The sequence below is a fragment of the Prinia subflava genome, chromosome 6 (assembly GCF_021018805.1).
Source record: "Prinia subflava isolate CZ2003 ecotype Zambia chromosome 6, Cam_Psub_1.2, whole genome shotgun sequence".
NCBI classification, from domain to species: Eukaryota; Metazoa; Chordata; class Aves; order Passeriformes; family Cisticolidae; genus Prinia; species Prinia subflava.
The window spans coordinates 13,010,232-13,022,929 of record NC_086252.1 but is presented as its reverse complement, the minus strand read 5'-3'; the positions used below and the strand labels follow the sequence as shown (position 1 = coordinate 13,022,929).

Genomic DNA, 12,698 nt, shown 5'->3' with positions numbered 1-12,698 from the left:
GCAAAGAAGAGACAGAAGACAGCAGTGTCTTTAAAACTTTACACCACTCTGAACTGACACTAATGGTGATTTTATCAAGGTAATTCTCCCTTGTTAGTCAGCAGTTTACAGTGCTCTGGAAGTTGCTAGAGGGTAATGATTGATGAGGAGTGTAATTTTGTGCTCTCACATCGCCACTCCCTATGCTAGCCCAATATTTCTTTACAGTATGCATGGAAATGACAAAACCCATCAGAAATTGCAGCTGAAATGGATTGAACAAGATGAGAGAGGAGCCAGCACACCTGCTCTCTCAAGTCAAAGGCCATCAGCAGAGCAAACAAAGACCGATGGTGTTCAAATTAATACAAATTCATTTTTCAGACATAAGGTCAGTGAAAAGATTAACAAACTTTTTTCCCATCGCTCAGAATCAAAACACAGAGAAAAACTGTCTGAACTGTTATTCATTACAGCTGGTGCAGTAGCTGAAGCTCTGCCCAGGACCCCACACTGTCAGGCACCAAACAGAGGCAGAGCAAACAGCCAGCCCTGATCTCACAGCCACTGCACTGGCACCCACTCCTGCCAGTTGGTCCATTCTGGTGCCTTCATCCCTGACTGCTGCTCTCAGCATCTCTTTTCTGCCTTCTCTGGTGAAGGCTAAGTCCAACCAAGGGGTGCAGATGACAAAAAAGTCCTCTCTACAAACAAGTAGAGAGGACACCCATATCAGCCTTCACTGCATGCTTGTGTCCCCCTCACTGACAACGAATGTCACCAGGGCGAGGGCAATGCTGATCTTGCTCTGCCTTCGTGCAGCTGGCAAGTTACTCCTTCTGCAGTGGTGGAGCTATACTACCCCAGGCTACCTACACAGCTTTGCTTTTCCTCATTTCAAATACAGTTAGTCTTAACAGGCCCTGGAATGCCAACTGTTTGATCATTTCTAACTTCACTGCGAGAGATTCTCCAGTGATCCTGAAAACTCCACCAACATTGTATTTCTTTTTAGAATATTACAAACAGATTGCTTCCTAGTTAATCCTGAGATCTAATTTTGTCTCCATATGTGAATTTCATAGAGTTTTTTCTTGTTTTCAAACCTCAGTATATCAAAATGATTTTATTTCTCTGGAAAAATAAAATATATTTTGTAGCCTATAAAAGGCTCACTTAATAGTTCACTACACTTACTTATCTTTCCCTTAACCCTTGTTGTTGTCATAGGTAATTCACAGTTCAGGTGCTATTTCTGAATCCTGACTTATTCTTTGTCTAGAGGCCAAAAAGTCCCTACATCCTTTGTGAGAATGCTATTCACCACTGATAATAAGCTGATGAGCCCATAGCCATTCAGGCCTTTCATGTTTCCTTCTTTAATGAATGATATTGTGACACTGCACGTTAATAGCATCTTGCTATTTTTCAAACAGTATTTGAAGACTTAGTGAACATTGCATGTTGTTTTCACACAGACTTTCAGTCTTTTAAGAAGGCAGCTGAAATAGCTTCCTCTCTATTTTGGTGTTTTCTCTTTTTTTTTTCCTCTTTCCTGACCTAACTCAATTTCTGTTGAGACTTTAGGGGGTTTTATATTTTAAGGATTTTTATTTTAAGGATGTTTTACTTGTACAGAGTACAAAAATACAGAGAATTATTCAATCCTCTAAATAATTTCTATTGCACTGGAAAGTGTAAGAGAAAGGGCAAAGCTCTCCACAGCCAGACAGGCATTATAATGCTCTTATTATTATTATTACTAGTTACAAAAGAAAAGCCTTTCTACATTAAAAGCATATAATCATTCCTTGTATGCTGAGGAAATGCCAACGTTAGTACCCCCCATTAACTCTGGGCATTTGAAACATATCAGTATTTGGTAAATTGTAAATTCTGGCATGTTCTTTTCATGCTTCCCATCTATTTTCCCCAGGATTATAACTCAAGTAATTCTAGATGCTGCACAACTGATTGATTATGCTCATATTTCTCCTCTGTACTGCACCACCATTAAGTGCCCCTGAGCAGAATCACGTGGCTGAAGTGGGGGGCACAGCACAAAGAGGCCTCAAAGATCCTTCACCTTCAACAGCCAAAATGAAGCAGAGATGATCAACAGGTGGCCCAGGATGTCATCTCAAAGACAGGGTTTTTGTCTCATAAGAACCTTACTGGTTCCACACTTCCAGTGTGACTGTATAAAGGTGGGATGAAGCTGCTGGAACCAATGACGTTTATTAGGACATCTTCAGTCCCATGCACGTGGGCTGGCTGTACCAGGCATGCCACCATTCCCACCTCCCAACTGGAACTGAGAGGTAAACTGGCTTGCTCAAGGTCAGCCAGGGGCTCCTAGCAGAGCTGAGAAGGGCAAAGAGCTCCCGTCTCACTGCAGTGCCATACTCACCCACCTCCCTTTCTTTTGTAATTTTATATATTTGCTTTCATTTTTTCATTTAAAAAACTCACTGCTTTTGTGCCAGATCTTGCATATATTTGGTCAAGTGAGTAATCCCTTAAAACAAATTTCAGCAAAGATTTGATTTAGGGCTGAACCCTTCACTGACTAACTCTTCAGTTTCTTCTTTTCTGCCATGCAGAGTAAAAGCACAATTAAATGGGGTAACTCATTATGTTTTCCTTAGATGATGCTAAACATTCACCAAGCATCCAAAACACTAAACCACCTGGAACCTGGCTATTACAAAACCCCAAAGAGCAAACCACACTGGCTGAAGTAAGCCTTGCCTGGGGATTCCAGCATGACCACCATCCCACACTATGCACATGTCTGCAAGCATTTCTGAATTGCTCAGCTGTGAATATCACAGACAGGCCCTTCAAACTCTGAGCCTTTAGAAGAACACAAAGAAAAGGAAAAAGGACTAGCCTGTGTTCACTTACAACACAAAAAAAGCCCCAAAGGCAATCAATGCCTGACACACACGTGCAGCAATATTATTCCAGTTGCCTAGGAACCAATGCAAGTAGCCTGGCTAGTGAGGGATGCCCACATAGCAAATGAATGGAAGAAAGCTGGCACTAATATGACATTGATTGAACATTCTAGTTAAAAACCACTGTGACATGAGGCAAGTAAAACCAACCTCTAAAGCTAATTCAGTTGCAAAAGACAATACTTGATGAAAAAGCTGGTGTACTTTATTGTTTTCTGTTTACATATTCCAGACAATATTACTGTGCTACCCTGCACAAACAAAAATAAGACAATGTGGGCCAGAAGATTTTGATCAGTTTTGACAGATTCAGGTGAAATTCAATTACCAAGAGAACTTAACATCCACTTAGGTGCCTACATTTCCTCAAATAAGTGCTGAGCTGATCACTTCAGAGTGCTTTGAACTAGCTATCAGCATCTGATAAGCTAAGCTCTTTCAAAAATTAGGTACTAAACTACTGGCACAACTCAGGTGAGCCAGGCTTGGGGAAAGGCTTTCTAGCATAAGACAAATCAATCTGAGCACAAGGGAAAATTATGTACTTTGAATGATGCCTTTGACCTGTGCCAAGGTATTTTGCTGCAAATGCTATATACTACATATTTCAGTCTCTCCACCTAACTTTTATCTTTAACATTCCCCCAAATGCTCCAAGTTGCATTTGTCCAGTAACACAGCACCCATAATACAGTAAACTGTAACTTTGCAAAGACTTTGGCATGCACAGCCCCAGAGCCTTTAGTAAGACTTGTCACTATGTGCAAAGTACATTCACAGGGCTTATCAGGATGGTGGCCAAAGATTATGGAGGCATCCAAGCTGCTTGATATAGTCAAGCCTGTTCCGTGGCACGTCTATTTTAAACTTGGGCCTTCTGGTTTGTATCTTAAAAGGTCTACATGTCTTAACTGATCAGCAGAACAAATTAACTTAGCAAAGTGAAAACAGTTTAGCCGTGATAAATGAATATGAACACAAAAGAGCAACTCTCCATGGTTCACATACATCTACAGTCAGCACATGAAAGGAATGGTCTAAATTGTTCTTAACAAGCAAGCAACTTTACCTGCAAAACACAACAAATTTAATTGCCTGTGAAAGTAATCACTAGGATGATGACAGGCAAGACCAAAACTTTATTAACTGTGTAACGTAAAATAATCTTAATCATAACCATGATTGCTTAATTATTTGATGGGACAGAAAACATGTTTTAATGAATTCTATTCTCATTCCAAAGGTAATTTTCTCAGCATTCATTAAGATTTAAAATTTGTTAAAATTTGTTTTAAGTTATAAAACAAATATAGCCATTACTATAGATAACAGTGCAACAGACTTCACTTCTGTTGTCTGGTTGTTGGGTCTTTTTTAATTTTAAGAGAAAGAAACAAAACCTTTTCCCCACATTAGTGAAGAACAAGCAAAATCAGAGCAACTTGAGGGGAAGTGCCTGCTTGCTAATAGGCAAGGATAGCTCTAACAAGCCAATTTACAGCCAAGGATATTTAAAGTCATTGCACAACACCTGTAAATATAAAATAAGTGATATAATATAATAATTTTATATGTTTACTCACTAAATTTAAGCCTGGGGCAAATTCAGTCCAAGAAACCAAATAGGAGGTAGAGGCTCAGTTCATTTAAGTTGCCAGAACTCAAGGTAAAGCAGAGCTCTGAGAGTTTACATTAGCTGAAAATTTGGTCCATGAAATGTGCAATTAATTCAAGAGGCTTTAAATAGTTCTCATGATTTAAAGGCCTTCAAAAACAAGGTGAAATTGTGAAATTTTGAAAGAACCCTGCTTAAGTATTATATAAATATGGGAAAGACAGAAAAGAGGGAAATAAGGGACAGAAGGATCAAACTGACTGGAAGAGGCATCAAAAGGATGGCACAATTTTTAAGAAATTGTTTAACTACTGAATCACAGCTTTCATTAAGATCTGTGGACAATGGCCACCTCCCAAGAAAAGCCAGAGAAAGGATGTATCATTAGAAAGCTTATGACTTTGTGAGCCCACCCTTACATTCAAGGCAGCAAACTGTTGCGCTGTATTGTTGAGCAGGATGTAAAGAGCCTGCCAAGCACAGCCCACAGACCCGCTAATTAAGTGAACTGATTGTGTTTGTTTTGGAATGGTTTGCCAACAAAGGAATGTGTCACACTGATTAGTGAGAGAAGGGTATGTAATATATGTGTATTCAAACCCTGAGGAGTGCATAACCCAGGTATTCACTCTGTTTGCCCAAGGACTGACAAAAATGACTCTCGAGCAAATAACCAGACCAAAGAGAAACTCCAGCCCTCAAGAGGGGCCCTCTTTTTCTCTCAGCTGTATCTATCTAAAGAATACCCATCCTTCATAAATTCCTGCTGAATGCTGTGCCAGAAACTGCTGAGAATATTTTGCAGAGAAACAATCTCTTCACCTCAAAGCTGACCTAAGAGACCATGGGGATGGAAAGTTAACAGCCAACTGGGAATCACCTTGGAATTGCAATGGCCACTCTGACAGCTGTCACTCTTCTCTCCAAAGAGCAAGAAAGGTCAGGGAGGTAGCCAAAAAACCAAATGCCAGCTCAGACACAGACACACATATATACATACACACACACAAACAAAAGCAGGCTTCACGTTTCAAACACACAGCAAAGAGATGAAGTCTGCAAAAGATGTCATGCACCCACTTTTGCATATTTCTAACCTAATAACCCAGTTTGCTGGTAGAGTTAACAGCTCAAAGGTGAACAAACATTCAAATGCAAAAAGTAAAACATGGTCTTCAGAGTTCAGCAGCTCTTTCCTCCTCAACTCACCAGCTTCAGCTGGGGTACCTGGCAGGCCAGTACTGTGTACAAAATATCAATACTATGCTGTCGATAGCAATTCCAGAAAACCAGGATGGAGAAAAGAGAGCTGTAGTCATCTCTGTACACTCAGAATAGTACAATTAAATCACAAATCTGAGCTGTTTACTTAGAGCTCTGTATGACAATTGACAAGGAAAGCTGAACACATAATCAGAATTTTCAGGTATAATTGCAAGTGTTCATATGGCCCTTTTAGCACTTGCCATTGCATTTGCCACAGGTTACTCTGTACATCTCCCTATTTCTAACTAGCCTCCTCTCCTTACCTTTGTCATTGTAGAGGTCAGTACACCTACTTCAGAAACCTCTCTCAAAAGTTGGAAGCAAACACAAAATCTCTCCACCTGGCCTTCTCCCTCACTGCTCTGGAGCTGATGGAGCTGAAGAGTAAAGCACACAAGCTCCTCTGTTGGCATAACTTGCCTCCAGAGCAAAAATATGGAACTGAAATAATCTGGTTAGTTCAGATTAGGTGCATGTGTAGTAATGAGATGAGAAAACTAACTAGGAAGGAAAACAGAAAATGCTGGAGATAAAAACAAGGTTTAGCTATAAAGAATAAAAAAGGAGTAAGCAGAATGATGAAATAAGAAAGAGAAATATTGGAGAACCTTCCATGCTGATTGTGTTTTAATTAAAACCATTAACAAAGACCGCTGCCTTTGGCATGACATCAAGCATAACTCTGCATTTGTGGAACATGAACACAAGTCCTTTCTGGTTTCTAACTCACATAAGCACAGGAGCTAGAGTAGCTTCTGTTGGCTTGAACTGCTGACAAATTCTATTTGATTCCAGAGGGTTTTGAACTCTGTAATTGCAAGGTATGTCTGATCTCAGCTGAAGGGAAGGGAAACAACATACACCCAAAAAAGGTTTTGTGACCAAAAATCCCCCAGACATATCAAATTTGAATGTAAATTTGTATTCCCAAGTGTCCCTTCACATTCTCATTAATCTTTTGGGAATATCTTCAATCACCTTTTATACAGTCTCAACAGACATCTTATGTTTTATGCCATCTTAGTCTTTCTTTTTAACTCAGCCTATCTCACCATGAACCCTAGATGCATTCTTTCTTAAAAACTGTTTATACAACTCAGCCACCCACCTTGTTTAGCTTTTATCCACTGCTTTATCAATACATTTTTAAGAATAAGACTCTGGAAAAACAATGTGCAAACACTTTGAAACTCAGATCAGACTGAAAATCCCTGAACAGTAGTCCTTGGTTACTTGTAATTTAACATCTTTGTGCATGCAAGGGAACCAGATTCTTTACCCTTTTAACAGGCAGGTCCTGATTTCCAAAGGTGGGTCCTTGATTTTTTCTCCTTTCAAATGAACACTTTGGAGAACAAATTACAATGTCTGTATTTGAAACAGACAAGCTAAAAAAAACCCAAAAAAACAAAAAACAAAAAAACCCACCACACCACAAAAAAACCCACAACAACCAACCAACCAACCAACCAACAGATAAACCAATAAAACCACTTGTCTGTGGAGGAATGCTGTGCTGTCAGATATACTGTCCTTCTGTTAAGGTGGAAAAAATATATCTCCTTTATTCAAAATCCAAGACACTACTGAAAAAGGGTAGTAACACTGCTGTGTCGCCAAGTCTGCTTTGCTTTCCTGCATTTTGCTTCTAGGTTTTCCACATGACTACTGCCCCTGACCTGGCATCCAATACTCTACATCATCTGAAATAAAGGGGTTTTTTGTTTAGTTTAGGACTCGCATACACTTACACTTACTTTGTTGCCACCTGAGAATAGCAATATCATTTAAAAAAAATCTTGTGTACACAGGCACAGAGGAATAAGCAGACAAAGAGCAAAGAGCAGAGAACTAGGGTAACATTTCACGGGGAAGACCCCTCAGAGTGGATGGCTGTTGTTTTATAATGGATGATCCCTGTACATTATGGGTCCAGTGATATCAGAGAACAGAAAGATGTCTGTGATCACTCCAGAAAAGTAATTTGGCTGTTCAGGACACTTTGCAAACTCAGAAGAGCTTTGGATAAATCACACTGTGTGATGATACAGGGGGCTCTTCCCTTTTTGAACAGCTATTCTGAGACTTACAGGGCTTTGGAAAGTAACTTTTCTCATTTGTTTCCACGTTTGCTCATGGCTGCTTTCCTGGAGCAGTGATCTGCTGTAGCTGCCCAGAAATGTGCATTAGTGGAATGTAGTCCCTAATTATTTAAATAAAAGGTCATGAGGCTGAGAATCCTCAAGACTTTAACACTCAAATCAAATGTATGACTGACATTACCACACTGGAGTACCTGCTTGTAGAAATGTCCTCAAAGGGGTAAAGGATTTCTCCATTGTTGCAAATCTCACAGATGAAACCCTTTTGGCTACAAAGGCTGCAGCTGTACACATGAGAGGTGGCAAACTTGATCACCTTTCCCAAGAAAGGAGCCAGCTTTCCTTCAATAACCTGGAATGAGAAGACAATACTGAATGAACCCCAGCAATAACCAGAATGCCCTGAAGGACTGAGACAATATTTATTACTACAGAAATGCAGCTACATGCTGTTGGTTAAAACAACAGGAAAGTTACTTCCCAACAATTATAGCTCCATGAAAGTCATAATGAGAGCCAATGAAGCAGCAATGATCTGAACATGAAAACTAACTTACTATCTCTTTGTAACTCTCTACATGGCAAAAACAAAATATTAGTAGTCATTTTAAGTACAACAATGCATTCATACAATAAGGCACAAAGAAGTAATCAGGAAACAAGTTTAAGGCTTCCACATTATCTCTGACAGCTTACAATTGCCTTACAATTTTTACTTCTTATGCACACATCACAGTTTTGGCTTTGTTTCTTTTCCTTCAAAGTACAAGTTTTTGCAGGTATTTTGTGAACAGAGTCCTGGCTTTAGTCCTATAGTAGGACTGTGTTTCCCACTGAAAACCATTCAAATATAATGTTCTACTCCTTGCCAAAATAAATAACTTCCCTACATAAAGTCTTAAAGAGGAACTTGTTTTTTTCTTTTCCTTTTGTGTCCAGCTCTCAAATCAAGAAGTCTCAGAGAATCCTGCCAGACCATTAGAAGTGATTAGCACTCCTCATGTTGGTGTGGAAAAAAACCACCAAGCCATATACCTTAAACTGCTAATCACAACACTCATCTAAATTTGTCACTTGGAGACAATGTCTCAATAAGGGGTGCTATTCAGGCAAAATACTTTCCATTCAGATCCAACTTCTAGAGACTTTAAGGAATTCTGCTGTTGTAGGGAATAATGAAGATGGAATAAGGCCCTAAGTGTATATTCTTCTCTCCTGGGCTTCCTGTGGTCTGAATGGCAGCTTGCCAGATTAGTGATAGAAATGTGTCATGGGATTTGATAGCAACCTCCTGTAAAAAGGAAAAAGAATGCAGTAATTGCTGACTGAAGGCTTGCACAGGGCTGTGCCCTGAAACCCAAGAGTGGGGAGTTTTACACTTAAATGAGTGTCAGACTCAGTTCAGGCATCCCTTCCCTAAATATGGTAACACACCACTTGTAATTTGGGCTTAGTGTAAACAAATCTAGAGAAAGCAGAGATATCAGGGCAAAGAAGAACAACAGAGAGTCAAGTGCCAGGTAGGAAGAAAATTGTGTTCCAGGGAACTTCCTGCCCACTAGCCGGGAAAACTGCTACTAACAAGTCCACCTGGCAAAGGAGGTGCATGGGGAGTGCTGGTGTTGATGGCAGGGAGTGGCACAGCCTGAAATGTGCCCCCTCTCTGCCTTCAGCTCCAGCCTGCTAACAACACCTGCAACAACAGGAAGCAGCAATGTTATTGTTACTACTGCAGATAGGACATCTGCTCATGTCAGAGGAAAAATGACGTTCCTATTGCATCCTGCTATAGGAAGATCCTCTTCAACCACAATATAAACAATGCAGAGAAGCTGCTGCATGAAATACAAAAATGAAGCCACAGTTCAAGGTAGTGTTACTGCTAACCTTCTAACAGATGGTCAGAAGCTAATTTAGCTCCCCTAGGCTGGGGGTTGTTTTTCATTTTGAAGGAAGAAATATTTTGCTTGCAGACTCCACAGTTACAGAGGGGGTCTGAAAGCCAAACAAGCTGGGAGTAGGGGAAAGACATGGAAGCTGACAATATTCAGTAAACAGAAAGAAAGAGTGAAGCCACCCAGCTAGGGAAAAGCCCACAATCCCCTCCAAAAACCCACTTCGGCACTAACAGATGAAATACACATACAAAGATAATAAATAAACCACAATACATACAAATTTTCCAGAGAATTTTCATTCTATAGCAGTTACCTCAGGCCACAAGTGCTCAGCTTAAAATGCCAGGCTAAAGACACACTGCAAACAAATTCTCTAAATCTGAACTAATGTCACTGTCAGCAACAATGTAAAAGTTAAATCTCTGAATTGAAGTAACATTTTTTATAATGTAATAAATACAATTATCATAATCTGTTACCTTCCTAAGCGCTGGGGGTGAATTGAAAACTACAAAGAACAAAAGCTTTCCTGTGGTGAAGAGTTCACAACCTAAGCAGGACACATTGAGTGGGCAGATGCCCTGAGGAGATGGTGTTATTTGTCCCTCCTTATTTATTTATTTGTATGGCTTGTTGTAACACTGTAGTGGGTGGGCTTGTTACTCTGGCCACTGCAGACATACAAGGAAGATGGTATCTTCAAAGAGCCATGCATGCCAATTTTGTAATGTGAATTACAGGCCATTTTACTGTATTAGAGAAGGAAGACAAAGTGCAGCATCAAATTGATGTTATCACTGGTTTTAGCATCTGTAAATTTTGTGTTATTTCGTTTCATCAGAGACCTCAAGGCTGTGCACAGGACGATTTTTCCTTGCAGCTTTCTCTCATTCTTGTTTGTGGCTAATAAGAATAAAATCCTCATCTCCATTTATGCTAGGCAACCGGAAAGGAAGATTTCTACTTGCTGTCCCAAGCCTACTCACTGTTTTGTGGTAACAATTTCACAGTGAGTGTTTTATGACTTGGGAAAAGGAGCACAGAATATGTCATCAAAGGTTTTAAAACTTCTCCAGTGACTGCCAGAGGTCCAGAGTAGGTCAGCTGAGACATCCCAGAACCATGGTGGAAGAGTCCCAGGATCTTCTCCCAGTTGTTGCTAAAATCTGGTTTTGAGTTTCAAGGAAACACAAGTGATTAAAGAATAGAACTATGATAGTAAAATGCAATGCACTATCCAGATATCATGGAAATTAGGGGAGGAAAAGAAAGCCCTCGAGAGACTGTCTTGGCAGAGGCACTAATATTTATACCACTCTTTACAGCTCTGTCTGTTCCTAAAGCCTTTCAGTGATGAAGACTTCACAGCCCCCATGCAGTCTAATCCAGCACACTGCTTCTAATCCACACACCGTTCTCACTGCTGGAGTCACTCCTAAGCTTTGACCTGAACCTTTCCTAAGAACATTTCAGTTTACAAAATAAGTTTACAAAACAGAGAAACTGTGAAATCACTCACTACCAGCTACAGGAAAGTACATCACATTTCAGAAGTGTGGCAATTTAGCACAAAACTACGTTAAGAGTATGCCAAAGGAACAGAAACCAAGATTTTCACCCTTGACTTATTTAACATAGGAGATGTCTCAGCATACACCTAGAAAAAAATAAAAATATATGCCTGTCTCTTAAAAAGAAAAAAGTATCAAGCTTGAACTAAAATTTTGCTGAGTTCAGATTCCCTTCTACTAGAGCACACATAAAGAGCAAAGTCTGTTTCTTGCAGGTCCAAACTCTTTGTAGAGCAAGCAATTGTTTAATTGGTCAAAACTACAGGTGAGAGGTGATTAATGCTGGCATCCCAGTCAGCAATTGACAGAGGGTACAATGCAGCTTTTTCTTCCTTAACTGGTCAAGCAAATCCATCCCAACATCGTTTTGGACACAGGGCCATGCTTATCATTGCCGTACCCAGAATGAATTGGGCTACACTACTGGGTGACAACAGAAGGAAAACAGTTGTGTCCAGAGGTCCAAAGCAAGTTGTGTCTCTGAATAGCCCAAGTGTCCAGATCAGAATTACTGTTCATCTCTCTGGATCAGGAAAAACATTTCTCTAAGCCTCCACAAGACAGAAAGCCATGGCTTTGCACACAGTAGCTCCTGTGTGTGTCACATTAAGAACTGTATAAAAATACACACCCACATGTACATACATAAAAGCCAGGCCCTGCCCTCAAAGCACTTACAATTCAAACCAGCAAAGCAAACACTGCTTTTTACAGTAACTGCCACATATCTCCCACCTGAAATGGGACAAGCTGTGTTCTGGAGGAGCCTCCCACACATGTTCCCTGCCCACACTGCAGAGCATCCCTCTGGCCAGAGTTTGGCTGCAGGTGCCAGGGTTGCCAGGAAGAGAGTAGAAACCAGGAAATCTAACAGGAGCAGATACCTGCCCCACTGCCCAGCCTCCTGCACCCAGCCTGGGAAAGCTCAAGCTGTACTGAAGAGCAAGAGGGGAAGGGAGAGACGTCTGCAGCAATGGGAGAAACGGAAGGGGTACAAGTATCTGAACATGTCCTGCAAGGGTGATGACACAATTATTTTAGATGATTTCTGAAACAGAGGCTTCTCATACAAGTCAATGTTATGAACAAAGGTAAATCAAACTTTCTTGCTGTACCTTTGTGTTCAGTTGGGGAGCAGTGTAATTCTGAAGAAACAATTGCTCAGAGTAAGTGAGGTGAGGGCAAAATACAGGGATTGCCAAACAGCAGCAGACAAGCCAATGTTGGCAAAGGCTGTGAGAGTCATCTGCAGTGGGAAGACAGGACACATGACTGGGTTATGTGTTTCCTGATTCACCAAAATAAAA

At 40.4% G+C, this 12,698-nt stretch overlaps 1 protein-coding gene across 3 annotated transcripts in view; it reads right to left on the bottom strand.

The window, feature by feature from the left end:
• The window catches only part of PLEKHM3 (pleckstrin homology domain containing M3), a 110,936-nt gene that overhangs the window by 40,287 nt on the left and 57,951 nt on the right, over positions 1-12,698 (bottom strand). For all 3 annotated transcript variants that reach the window (XM_063400310.1, XM_063400309.1, XM_063400311.1), the window contains one exon: positions 8,117-8,274. In XM_063400310.1, coding sequence (XP_063256380.1) covers positions 8,117-8,274 — 158 coding nt within the window. The remainder of the gene's footprint in view (positions 1-8,116; positions 8,275-12,698) is intronic.